The 13,844-nt window shown below is 52.2% G+C and overlaps 1 protein-coding gene across 1 annotated transcript in view; it reads right to left on the bottom strand.

The window, feature by feature from the left end:
- Positions 1-1,660: 1,660 nt before the first annotated feature.
- PELP1 (proline, glutamate and leucine rich protein 1) overlaps positions 1,661-13,844 on the bottom strand; it is a 36,594-nt gene continuing 24,410 nt past the window's right edge. The window contains 13 exon segments of the mRNA XM_033185016.1: positions 1,661-1,808; positions 1,969-2,876; positions 2,879-3,422; positions 3,508-3,714; positions 3,881-3,936; positions 4,763-4,922; positions 5,062-5,209; positions 5,323-5,439; positions 5,518-5,606; positions 6,035-6,122; positions 6,274-6,400; positions 6,595-6,745; positions 6,988-7,047. Of these exon segments, the coding sequence (XP_033040907.1) occupies positions 1,716-1,808; positions 1,969-2,876; positions 2,879-3,422; positions 3,508-3,714; positions 3,881-3,936; positions 4,763-4,922; positions 5,062-5,209; positions 5,323-5,439; positions 5,518-5,606; positions 6,035-6,122; positions 6,274-6,400; positions 6,595-6,745; positions 6,988-7,047 (2,748 nt within the window). The 3' untranslated portion in view covers positions 1,661-1,715.

Below are 13,844 nucleotides of genomic sequence, written 5' to 3'. Positions count from 1 at the left end.
TATAAGACATTTTAGGAATAGGAAAATTTTAATATCACAATTATCACTGGATTACTATTATTTTTCTTAGGTTTGATAATGGTATCATGATTATGCAGAAAAACGTCCTTAATCTTAGAAGATAATTTATGTTAAAGAATTTGGGATGGAAAGGGCCACGATGTCTACAACTTACTTTCACATGGTCCCATGAAAACAGAACTGTGTAGAAAGACAGATGTATAGATTAGACAGATATATGGTATAATAGAGATACGTCTGCATGTAGACATGCAGTTTATAGGGATAAAAGTTAACATGACTAAATGTTAACTGGCTAATCTAGGCAAAGGTTATCTATTGTAGTGTTTTCACTTTTCTGCTTGAAATTTTTCAAAACAAGTTGAGGGGTAACTTTTTAAAATCCTACTGAAGTTTCCAAAAATTAGCTCAAATGCCACCTCCTCAAAGGGCTCTTTAAGATAAACGTTGGGAGAAATGACTCCCTCTTCTGCATTGCGAAGGCACTTTATTTATGTTCATGATTCAACTGACTGAGTAAAAAAAATCACGGGGCTCCTAGTTCAAGCCCACACATCTTGGTACCCTCTTACAGATACACCTGTCGGTTCATCCTCACACGTCCATCCCAGCAAGGCCTAGAACATCCTCAGCAAGGCCTAGAACAGGATTACTGCTTAAAGAAAACAGATACTGGGATGGCTGGGTGCAGTGGCTCACACCTGTAATCCCAGCACTTTGGGAGGCGGAGGCAGGTGGATCATGAGCTCAGGAGTTCAAGACCAGTCTGACCAACATGGTGAAACCTCATCTCCACTAAAAATACAAAAATTAGCTGGGCGGTGGCGGGCGCCTTTAATCCCAGCTACTTAGAAGGCTGAAGCAGAGAATTGCTTGAACCCAGGAGGCGGAGGTTGCAGTGAGCCGAGATCGCGACACCGCACTCCAGCCTGGGCGCCAGAGCAAGAGTCTATCTCAGAAAAAGAAAAAAGATAACACACTGGGTGGGGAATGGCCACACCTCAAGTGAGCAGGAAGGCCTGGGGTGAGCTTATCAAACTCCTGCCAGGCAGTTGTAGGGGGAACCGTCATGAGGACCAGCCCCAAAACAGCTCATTCCCAACATACCCACTACGGACGTCCTTTTATCTCGGAGTAAGGCCCAAATTTCCCAGAATTCAATGACTGAACTGCTCCACACCTTTTCCTCATTTTCTAAACTTCCATAGGCTGAGCCATCACTCCGCCTGCCCTTTCAGACCAAGGGGCCGCAGGTGTTTGAGCACGCACACGTGTGGGCATGTGTGTGTTGACACAGGTCCACTCACTAGGAGACTTACTCCTATACATTCTCCACACGCTTCCCACCCCAAATACAAACACGAAAGCAGGGCTGTCTCTATAACTCCTCATGCTCAACCCTACACACAATTCTGCACGCTTAGCGTCCAGCCAGAAATCTACAATTCTGACACCCTTGTGCTGAGTGACGGGACAGTCCATTACCCCCGTTTGTCCATGGTTCCTCTCTGGATCGTCCACAAGAGGACAGCTATGGAGACATCTGGGGAATACGATGGATACCCTGAAAAGCCCAGCAGCAGCAGACACCTGAGCTTCTGGCTGGGGACCCAGGTGTGGCAAAAGGCAGAAGCAGCAGTCGCTATCTAAGGACATAACTTTATTGGAAACAAAGAGTGGGGTGCAGAAGATGGCTAGGAGTCAGGCTCTGTGGGAGGCGGTGGCTTCTCATCATCAGGGGGACAATCGATGAAGTCGGCCAGCATGGCAGCTGTGTCATCCTGCTCCTTTTAGGCACAAAGATACAAGATTCAGAATAGTCATACACACATCCACAGAAAAATGGTTCAGGCTGAGCAAACGTCTCCTAAGACAAGCGGCTGCCACCCACTCTCCCGGCAGCCCCACCTTCTCACCCAAGGAGCCTTCCCTGCCTGGCCCTCTCACCTTTTCCTGGAGAGCTTCAGCCTCTGTCTCTGTCTCCATCTCTTCTTCTGCAGGTGTCTCTGGTGGGGGCTGTACCCTGTCACCCCCATCCTCAGTTCCCTCTTCCAGCAGGGTTGGGGGAGCAGAGGGCTCTTCTTCAACAAGCTCCTGGGGAGGGGGGCCTGCCGAGGGGCTCCCCTCTTCCCTCTCCACCTCTCCCTGGGAGGGGAGCACTTCAGGGGCCAGGGTGGGAGCTGTGTCACCCCCTTGCTCCTCCTCTGCCCCTGGCTCCTCCACTTCCAACAGCAGCCCGGGTTCTGGTTCTGGCTCAGGCTGCACCTTTGGGGGAGACTCAGGGGGAGGCAGAGCTGGAGGCAGGGTTGGGGGTGGAGGTCCACCTTCTTCTACCTCCCCTCCCGCTGTGCCAAACTCCAGCTCTTCCACCTCTTCCAGTTCTTCTTCTTCCTCCTCATCCTCCTCCTCTTCTTCTTCCTCTAATTCACCTTCTTCTTCCTCAAATTCTTCTTCAAACTCTTCTTCCTCCTCTTCTTCCTCTTCAAAATATTCCTCTTCATCCTCTTCCTCTTCCTCAAAGTCTTCTTCCTCTTCCTCTTCTTCCTCTTCTTCTTCTTCCTCTTCTTCCTCTTCCTCCTCCTCTTCATCACTGCTGTTGATATTAATAACCGTCAAATCCTCTTCCAGGGCTGGGGGTCCTCCCCCACCAGGAGTCCCTTCAGGGACCAACTGGGGTGGAGGGAGCGTCACAGGACCAGGAACAGGCGGGGGCGGAGGTGGGGGTGGCGGGAGAGGCCCTGGGGCTGCAGGAAGTTCTTCAGGCTCCTCCTTGGCTGGCACAGGAGGGGAGGCTGTTGGTGGCCCAGTGGGGGCTATAGGGGGTGGTGTGGCACCTGAGGGTGGTGGGGGTGGCAGGGGGGAAGCCCCTCGGGCACGATCACCACACTGTCATCAGAGTCACTTTCCAAGGAGATCTCCACATCAGATGCCTCCTCCTTATCATAGTGGACAAAGGCTGGTCTGGGCACTCTCCCCCCAAAAGTTTCATCTGGTGGTATAGCAGGTGGGGGAGTCCCACTAGGGGCAAGGATGGGGTCCTCATTTGAGCCTGCCCGGTGGTTCTCGGGACCAGGAAGAAGCCGGGGAGGGACAGACACTAGGCCTGAGACAGAAAGGCCTAGGTGGTTGGCTGTGGTGGGAGCTCCAGGGCGTGCCGAGGGCACAGGGCCTGCTGAAGGCATGGGTCCTGCTGAGGGCATGGGCCCTGCTGAGGGCATGGGGCCCACTGAGGGCATGGGGCCCGGAGGATGGAAGGGTGGGGCCCTGAAGGGCGATGGGGCCTCAGGAGGGGGAACTGGAGCAGGTGTGGGGCAGGTGGGACCCATGGGCTGCAGGGGAGGAACCCGGGGGTGGGTCAGAGCAGCACAGGTCACCAGTGCTTCTGAGCAGAAAGAGGAGACCTGAGGAAAGAAGAAAGGGCAAGTGTGAGCACCAGGAAACAAGAGACTCCAGGAACCAAAGAGGGGTTTGGCCCATCACAGTTACCTCAAGGCTATCTTCTCGCTGGCCAAGGGAGAAGGCTTGCAGGGCACAGGCAAGAGGAGGTGGGCAGCGAGGAGAAGGGGCCAGCAGCAGTGCCAGCAGCAGGCAGTAGAGTTCGCGACGGCAGCGGGAGCTCGTGTATGGGGAGCTGCCTAGGACCTCACCCTGCTGGACACCCATGACCAGGGGGAGGACCAGATCATGCAGTCTCTGAAAAGGACAGAGCACACCTGGAAACATCCCCAAGACCACCCAACCCTTCTCCAGAGCCTACTCCCAGATCTGAATGGACCCACCTCTGGGCCACACCCCTCAATGTGTACACAGCAGGGGCCCCTTCCCCCATCGCCTCGTTCGTGGACGAGGCTCCACTAACCCTGTGAGTCTCCTCCTTGATGAGAGGTCCACACATGAGGATGGTCCGGCTGAGGCCTGGGGGGGAAGAATGGTGTGTAAAGAGTAGGCTCCCAATAGGACTGACAGCAAGGGCTTCTGCAGCACATAGCCCAAAGTGGGCATCAACTCTGTCACTGCCTATCTTGGCCAAGTCATTCAACTTCTCAACTAGAAAATGGGGATCATAAAAGCACCTCTACAGTACAGGGCCACTGACAGTATTTAATTGAGACAATGTAAGTAAAAAATTACAAATTTTATAATTTTGCATTTATATATTCGGGGACAATCAGTTCTCCCCTTCCCATGGGATGGGGTGGCAGGCAGTGAAATATATGGACTCAGAGGAAAGTCATCCATTAACTGCACAGTATCCAACTAGTAACTCTGTAGACAGGTCAGTGGTAACGGTGAGAGCAGGGAGCTCCTCCAGGCAGCCTACCCTAGGGAGAATGTCGACTTCACAGGGAGGAGGCTTCCCCACGTGCTAGAACTCTGCCTGATAGAAAGTGGATACCCCAAGGATGTGCTGAACGCAGGAGGAAGCAGAGGCCTTGGAGGGGCAGTGTCAGCTACCAGAGTCCCCGGTCTAACTGCAGGACCTGAGGCCGCCTGCAGCCCTGGCCACAAGGCGGCTGCTCGGGCGCCTCCTCCTGGCCTCTCTGCCGGGCTCTGTATTTTACAGGCACCTTCCCCTTCACCCGCTGTTTGGGCGATCACTTATCACAGTGGACAAAGGCTGGTCTGGGCACTCTCCCCCAGAAAGTTTCATCTAGGGGTATAGTAGGTGGGGGAGTCCCACTAGGGGCAAGGATGGGGTCCCATGTGAGCCCCAGTGGTCCAGGGCACAGACCTCACCCACCTCTGAGTGCAGCCGCACACACATCGCTGTTGGCATTGCTATCCCCTTTCCGGTGACTTGGCGGTGCCATAGCTTCCCCCACATCCAGCTTTAGCTTCTTGGGGGCGCTGGGCTTTCCAGTCTGCAAACTCCCATCAGGGCTCCCCCGCGGGCTACGCAGCTGGTGGCAGAGGAAACATCAATCACATCCACAGGCAACTAAGAAGGCAGGACAGCCACAGTGGACAGTGTTTGCTGAGCAGGCACATTTGGTCAAAGGGCACAGGATGAGTCCTGAGATGGAGCCGAGGCCTCCTCACCTTAAGGGCATCAGCTGGCGGTGAGATGTCACTGAGCAGGTGGGTGAGCAGGGCCTCTCCAGAGGCTCCTCCCTGAAGCACTCCCGCCGAGGCCCCACACACCTGCACCCACAGCTCTAACAGCGCATACACCTTGGTCCGAACCGTGCTGTGCCGCGAGCAAAGAGGACAGATATGAGTGGAGTGTCCACATGCCAGAAGCCCCAGCCCACCTGCACCCCTCATCCCCCTCTCGTCTTTACTCCCTTCCTGGATGGTCACCTGTAAGGCCTCTCCTGGCCGGGAGAGAGGGAATCTCTACCAATGCTCCAAGAATTGAGGACCTGGGGAAGTAGGCGGCTGATCAGGATCCCAAAGCGCAAGAGCCGGCTTCCACACCTGGGGCAGAGAAGGAACAGTGACCCTCGTTTCTGGCACGCCCCATCCCTTCACCACAGCCAGCCCAATCCCACTCACGCGAGGATGAGTGCAGAGAGCAGGTCCAAGGCCTCAAGGTGGATAGAGGGCAGCAGCAGCAGCCGCAGGGGACCATCTCCATGCAAGCTCTGGAGAAAAAAATGGCAAAGACAGAGTAGGGGAAGAAAGTGAGAGCCAGAGAGAGACAGAAACAGGGACAGACTATTTACATATGTACACATAGGTAAGAAACCTACCCCCGATCTCAACTCTCCCAACAAAATCAAACCCCTATCCTCTAAAATAGACCCTGGATGGAAGGTAAGAAGGATGGCTGGTCCTATCAGCAATGACTCAGCTGATCCCCAAATTCACCCTCCCCCAAGGAAGCATTTGCTACACTCTGACAGTGTGCACCTGTGTCGGGACACACAGAGTAACAGTATTTGGACAAAAGTAGGAAGCTGTCTGGGACGATCCAGGATGACACTGTTTGGGGAGACTCAGGTCCCCAGTACTTTCCTGGTTGCCTGGTGTCCTGAGCAAGGGCTGTGAAGAGACGACAAATCCCACTTACAATATTCTTGCTACTGACACTGAGGGTCCGGCAGATGAAATCCAGGATCTCCTGCACAGGGACGGACACGGGAGCTCCAAACTCAGAGCTAAAGAGAATCAGAGCAGGGAGACTCTCAGAGCAGGCTCCCTGGTATAACTCCCACACCCACCTTCATCTCCTTTCTCATGATGAGGGCGACACTCCCTCATCAACCCCTCCTGCTCCATGCCTCTGCTCCCTAAAACACCCCCACACACCTGAGCATGAGCCCTAGGCAGCGGGCCAGTCCCGAAAACCTCTGCCGAAGCCGGAGAAGGACATGGGCATCGCCATCTTCTGAGGACAGCAGCATCTCCACCCCAGGGCCTTCATTCTGCACAGGAGCTGGGCAGAAGCACAACTACCCTGTACACTGTCTTTCTTCCATCCCCTCCTCCGTCATTTCTGGTGGACGACCTGCCCGTATTCTAACCCATTTTCCCCAAACACCAACTGCCCCGTGTCTCTGGGCCCCCTCCCGTTCCTTCCTGCCACACTTCCTCAGCATTGTTCCACTAACTAGCAGCCCTGGTCCCTACCGGTCTCTGCTCCCTCATACAGGGCCCCCAGCAGGGTATGCAGTGAGGCCAGCAGACTGTGTAGCTCCTGCTCCCAGCTCTCAGTGTGCTTCAGGCCTTGGGAAAAGCCAGCCCCTAATGAGGGCAGCCGGGAATAACACTCGCAGGCCAACTGCGGGACAAAGGACAGAAACCTGGTCAGACGGGGATCCAGCCCAGCCACAGAACCCCCAGCCCCACTAACGCCCAAAAGAGATGGAGATCAGAGAGCTCTGAGGGAAACCTGAGATGGGACAATGAAGCCAAAGGACCCAGATGGGCACATGAAGGCAGGACAGAAAAGCTGAGGAGGAGCAGCAAGAGACACTCCAGACTCAGATCCCCGGGCTCTCCCTCTCCCTCCCTGCCCTTTACCTGTTGGAGCTGAGGGCTCAAGGCATCCACCCTAGACAGAAAAAATGAGGCCAGCTTGCCCTGGATGTGGAGGGAAAAAGGAAGAGGCCGGTGAGCCAGCTCTGAGAGCCAGAGATGTACACCCCATCTGTTCCCAGCAGCAGACTCTAAGCCCAGGTCTTTTTTTTCCTGTAGACACAAGAAGCAAAGCCTTCTTTGGGGCATCAACGCCGGGCACGGACATGCTTTCATGGTAGAAAGACTCCTCAACGCCAGCGCTGGTCCATGGCTTCCTGCCTGGGGGGAAAGGGGTCTGGCCCTGTCCCACAGACAGCTGGGCTTCCTCCTTGACAGTTTTTGCAAAATGTTTCCCTCAAGTCAAAAGGACCTAGTACTAAAAAACAATCTCCACACTCCAACTCTCCACCAGCTCACACACAAAAATGAGGGTCCAAGCTGGAAGTTAAGACACTAACCAGAGGTATGAGGGCAGGACAAGGTCAAAAAAGAAGGCTGGCTGCTAGAGCAGAAGTAAGGCAGCAAGTCTCGGGGTAGCAATCTGTCATTCAGCACTTTCTCTGCGTGCTGTGTGAAGGTGCTAGGGCAGGAATGTTTAACCTGAGAACCACAATTTACTTGGGTATACAATCAAAGGGGCCTGTGAACATGGATGGGGAAAAAAATTACTCCCACTAAATTGTAAAATGTAGTGTTTTCTTTACGTATAAATGCAGACAAATAGCCACAGTAGTATCAGCAATACCGGTGACTGTCACTAATAGAATCATTTTCATGTCACATTGTAATTGCAACACATCCTGAAATATCATTCACATAAATCACTAATTTGCAATTACAGTCGATGTAAGACCTGCTTCTAGATCTTATTACTTAACATGTCAATAAAAAAGCACAGGCTGGGTGCAGTAGCTCACACCTGTAATCCAGGCACTTTGGGAGACCAAGGCAGGCAGATCACTGGAGCCAAGGAGTTTGAGACCAGTCTGGGCAACATGGAGAAACCCTATCTCTACTAAAAATACAAAAACTTAGCCGGGTGTGGTGGCATATGCCTGTAGTCCCAGTTACTCGGGAGGCTGAGGTGGGAGGACCGCCCAAGCCCAGAACCGAGATCACGCCAGTCAGTACTCCAGCCTGGGTGACGAGAGTGAGACCCTGTCTCAAAAAGAAAAAAAAAAAAAGGCTGGGCGTGGTGGCTCATACCTGTACTCCTGGCACTTTGGGAGGCTGAGGTGGGCAGATCACGAGGTCAGGAGTTCAAGACCAGCCTGGCCAACATGGTGAAACCCCGTCTCTACTAAAAATACAAAAATTAGTTGGGCACGGTGGCAGGCACCTGTAATCCCAGCTACTCGGGAGGCAGGAGAATTGCTTGAACCCAGGAGGCAGAAGGGGCAGTGAGCCGAGATCACCCCACTGCACTCCGGCCTGGGTGACAGAGCAAGACTCCTTCTCGGGGAAAAAAAAAAAAAAGAATTAGTAAGGACAACAACACAAGCATACGGAAAAACAAGAATCTGGAGCCAACACTGGCAACATAGAGAGAAGGGGAAAGAGCAGGCTCACGCTTTCCCCTGTAGTCCTAGCTACTTGGGAGACTGATGCGGGAGGATCACTTGAGCCCAGGAGTTCAAGGTTACAGTGAGCTACAATCTTAACACTGCACTCCTGGGTCACAGAGCAAGACCCTATCTCCAAAAAAGGCTCAAAAAGCTGGGCTGAGGCCAACAGAAGTCTGCTTACGTGACTGCAATGAAGCAGTGTACGGTGAAGTGGCATGGCTCTAACCACAGGTCTACCCTGGCTGGCCCACAAAGCAAACCAAAGTGATGGCTCCCTTGGAACAGTTCACCCAAAACGCACACACACACAGAGCACGTCCTGGGACTCTCTCAAGAGTGGCTTAGTCTCTTCCCACCCATTCCCAGGGATTGCTCATCAATGTGGCAAGGCGAAGGAAGTGAGTTTAAGTCTCTGCAGGAATTGACCTCATGGACTCAGAATGCTTGATTCACATTACTTGGGAGGAGTAACCCTGAGCTTGGAGTCTGCAATGACCCTGAGAATATCTGGGGAATGTAACAGAAAACACACAGACACTTCAAAACAGCAATTACCAGTTTTCCTAAGTACTAGTCTGCTAGATTTTCCAAGTGCAAATGGCCCCTGCAGCCTCTGCATAAGAGATTCTTATCTGAAGTGCTGGCAACCGACAAAGCCAAATCCTCCACACCCTCAACAGAGGGAAGTTCTCCAGATGATCTTTTTTTTTTTTTTTTTTTTTTTTTTTTGAGACAGGGTCTCACTCTGTTACCAGGCTAGGGTGCAGTGCCATGATCTCGGCTCACTGCAACCTCCGCCTCCCAGCTTCAGGGGATCTCCTGCCTCAAAGTTCTGAGTAGCTGGAACCACAGGCGTGCACCACCAAACCCAGCTAATTGTTTTGTATTTTTGGTAGAGGTAGGGTTTCACCATGTAGGCCAGGCTGGTCTCAAACTCCTGGCAGATGACACTTGATTCTTAGGGAAATAAAGGTAGACACTCCCTGCAAGGACACAGGAATATTTGTTTGTTTGGAAAGGGTACTCAAAATGCAGGCCTTAAGTTCGATGGTCTGACACAAGGTTGTGAATTATAGATAAATTCTCCTGACTACTCACACTGAAAATAAAAAAACAACAGCAGAAGAACACTTAGCATTCTAGTCTCCTTAACGCTTACTATTCAAACTTATGCCCTGTAAGCAACATTCAATTTCCCCTCCCCTTTCCTGGGGGGATGCAGGTAGATAAAGACAATACCGAACAAAGCTGAGTCAAAATAGACTTTTGCAGTAAAACCAAACCTTTGTTCAGGGACTAACTGTGGGCCTGTGTCATTTGAGAGGTTAACTTACAGAACATTTGACAAGATAACCAATTTTTACTAAACCTAGTAAAACCTCAGTAAATAACCTCTGCTAAACTTTATCAAAATCGATAAGTCACTCCAAATATCTTCTTGACAAAAAGTCCCGCCCTGCCTACCCAAAGATTCTATCAGCTGTGATTAGTGGCACTCGCATGAAAACAAGAAACCAGCAAGGACACAACCCCATGCTCACTCAGAACTCGCATCTGCTCAGGCACTTTTCAGACACTGCGAGTAACCAGTTACTAAAGCCACTGCAGGTACCGCTCCCTGATCACAGCGCTCAGGCCAGTGGAACTCTGACTCACAGTCCTTCCCAGGCCAGCAAGCTACACAGCCACTAACAATTGATTAGAGCTGCTATCTGCCCCGGTTTTACAATTAACCAGATAATATAACCTTTGCTCACGTCACTTAAGTCCCTCTCAGCTGGTTTTCTCCTCTGTAAAATGCAATGACAGCAATTCCACAGAATAATTACAATGATGGAATGAGACAACACATCTTAGACACTCAGGAGAGCGAATGGCAGTGGGCACCCACTAGACCAGTTCCCTTTCCCTCCAAGAGCTTACGTTCTTGCTTTGGTCACAGAACCACATTTCTTTTTTTTTTTTTTTTGGAGACAGAGTCTCGCTCTGTCACCCAGGCTGGAGTACATTGGCACGATTTCAGCTCACTGCAACCTCCGCCTCCTGGGTCCAAGCAATTCTCCTGCCTCAGCCTCCCGAGTAGCTGGGACTACAGGCACCCACCGCCACGCCCGGCTAATTTTTTGTATTTTAGTAGAGGCGAGGTTTCACTGTGTTGCCCAGGCTGGTCTCCAACTCCTGAGCTCATGCAATCCACCTGCCTCGGCCTCCCAAAGCACTGCGATTACAGGCGTGAGCCACCACGCCCGGCCTCATAATCTCACTTTCAAGACAACCTGAATAGCAAACTCCCCCTTGACTAACAACACTAAAGGCCAATACAGTTAACTCCACCAGTTAAACAAAAAAATTACTAATTTGCCACAAATTCCAGCTCTCTAGAGATTTGTGCTTCCATCTTAGTAAGCAGGTGTCCAATCGTTTATCAAACCAATGGTGAATATAACTGTTTGGATGAACGGAGGTAAGATGGCGCACTTCCAGGTTCTTCATCACCAACTTTTCCCGCGTGCGCGAAAATGCAGCCGGCGCCCGGGAAGGTGCAGACCAACCGGGCATGCGCCAGGTGACGTCAATCTGAAGAGACTAAGATTTACCTGGTCGCACCTGCGGAACGCCCCCCGACACGCCCGTGCCCCGCCTATTGCCCTCCCACTCCTAGAAAAGCCGCTCCGGACAGACGCCACGCGCAGACTTCCCAGCCCCACTCCTGTCGGGATGTCGGGACTGTATCAGGAACCCCGCCCGAGAGCCCCACTGGGGGACTCTGTCGGCCTCCTTTGCCGGAGGCCGATAGACCTCTCCCTACCCACATTCTTCCCCTGAAGCTAGGTGACCAAAAATAAATTTGCAGTTTTGCTCCTACCCTTGCCTACTCACTGGTTCTTTTGTGCCCGCTCTGGTGGTCTTAGAAAAAACAAATCAGTTGGTGCCGAAACCCGGGAGGAGACCCCTCCTCAGGCCTCTAAGGGTTGAGGAACCTCCTCCTGCTCCCACGCCGCAGATGGACCAGGACCTGAGACCCGCTTCCCTCACTCTCACGGCCTCTCTGGGGTAAGTGCCCTTGTCTCCTCTTTACCTCCCTCAGCCAAAAATCCTGCGCAGGTCCGAGGCCCACTTTTGAGCCACCAAGTGGCTCGGGAGACCCGTTCAGGACGGAGACGTCTGCCTGAAGGTAATCTCCACCTTGGCTCCAAGAGCCTCCAGTCTGTCTCTGCTGGTTCCAAAGGACGCTTTGAAGCCAGGCAGAGATCCACTTCCATTTCCATTGTGTCCATTGTGTAAGTAAAGAGGAAACAAATGGGAAACCCCCAGTCCAAATTTCCAAAGAGCACCCCCTTAGGGTGCCTCCTAGCCAATTTAAAAACCTTACAGCTCGAACAAGACCTTAGGAGGAAGCGGTTAATTTTCCTTTCCACTGTGGCGTGATCGACCTCAGCAATTTCTGCCAGCGGCTAGGCAAGTAGCCTGAAACTAATTACATACAAGGCTTTTGGGCCTTACGCTCTCGTCCCGACCTGCCCTATACTCCTCCTTCTCTCCCCGCTCTCTCCACCCCCTCCCTTCCTGCCCAGACTCCTCCTCCTTCCTCCTCATCGACTGGTAGCCCGCTCCTAGCAGCGGCTTTACAGCCCAGTCGTAACCCCAGGCCAGAGAGCACACACCCCGCAGACTCCAAGGCTACAAAAGGAGCCTGCTATAAGTGCGGCAAGGCAGGACACTATGCCAACAGGTGTCCGCAAGGTCCCCGAGTCCCAACGCAGCCTTGCTATAAGGGCCAGTGAATGTCCTAACCCTCATCCACCAGCAACCCCCCTGCCCTGCTTTCCAGCAGGGAGGACACTGGAAGTCTGACTGCCCCACCCTGAGAACAGGTGCTGCGTCTCCACGTGACCCCCTTTCCCAGGATCCTGGGAGCTCCTTCCAGCTCCTACATCTAGACGACGACAACTGAAGGTGCCGAGACTCAGGGACCCCCATCACCCTCACCGAGCCGCGGGTAACTCTCCTGGTAGCGGGTAAGACAATTAATTTTTTTTTTTTTTTTTGAGACGGAGTCTTGCTCTGCCACTTTTTAATCGACAACGAAGCTACCTATTCTGTTTTGCCGTCCTTCTCTGGACCTAGCCTTCCATCCAATATCTCTGTAGTAGGAGTAAGCGGAAAGCCATCCACTCCACAAAAAACTCCACTCCTTAATTGCTACCTGGCCAACAACTACTTTGCGCACTCGTTCCTCATTCCCAACTAAAAAGGGCCCCTACCGAAAGCAATCAGTGGAAATCAGTTTGGCTTTCCCCCACTCGCCTCAAACTTACTAAATTTTCTTAACTATCTCATACTCCCCAACCTTGCCAGGACCATCCTTCTGGGTTTTGCCCATATTCCAACAAATGCTTCCATTCCTCATTTCTATACTAATACTGTGCCTTATTTTATTCTTCATCCGTACGTCCAAATACCAACCATAGGCCCTGACCTTAACAACGCCCCTTAACAGCAGGAAGTAGCCAGACAGACCACGGCGCCCCTTATCACTATTACCAATAAAAGGTTGGACTGTTTGGACGAACGGAGGTAAGATGGCGCACTTCCGAGTTCTTCATCACCAACTTTTCCTGCGCGTGCGAAAATGCAGCCGGCGCCCAGGAAGGTGCAGACCAACCGGGCATGCGCCAGGTGACGTCAATCTGAAGAGACTAAGGTTCACCTGGTCGCACCTGCGGAACGCCCCCGACACGCCCGTGCCCCGCCTATTGCCCTCCCACTCCTAGAAAAGCCGCTCCGGACGGACACCACGCACGGACTTCCCAGCCCCACTCCTGTCGGGATGTCGGGACTGTATCAGGAACCCCGCCCGAGAGCCCCACTGGGGGACTCTCTTGGCCTCCTTTGCCGGAGGCCGATAGACCTCTCCCTACCCACATTCTTCCCCTGAAGCTAGGTGACCAAAAATAAACTTGCAGTTTTGCTCCTACCCTTGCCTACTCGTTGGTTCTTTTGTGCCCGCTCTGGTGGTCTTAGAAAAAACAAATCAATAACAAAATAAGAGAGAACATTTAATCTACAGGGAACACCTACTTGTTCTTAGGTATAGCTGGCATCCAATTATACTGCAAACAACAAATGTGCCAATTACAAATGGCCCTTTAACTGTGACTGCTTCGGTAGAATCCGTAATCCATTCATGTATGTTATTGCATCTCCTTAAAAACAAAACTGTAATTCCTCTCCTGACCTCCTCCATCATCTGACCCACAGACCCTGTTTGTACAGTTACCTTGTACGCATCAT

The sequence above is a fragment of the Trachypithecus francoisi genome, unplaced genomic scaffold, assembly GCF_009764315.1.
Source record: "Trachypithecus francoisi isolate TF-2019V2 unplaced genomic scaffold, Tfra_2.0 Lachesis_group20, whole genome shotgun sequence".
NCBI lineage: Eukaryota > Metazoa > Chordata > Mammalia > Primates > Cercopithecidae > Trachypithecus > Trachypithecus francoisi.
Note: the sequence above shows the minus strand (reverse complement) of the source record. Positions and strands in the feature narration are given on the sequence as shown.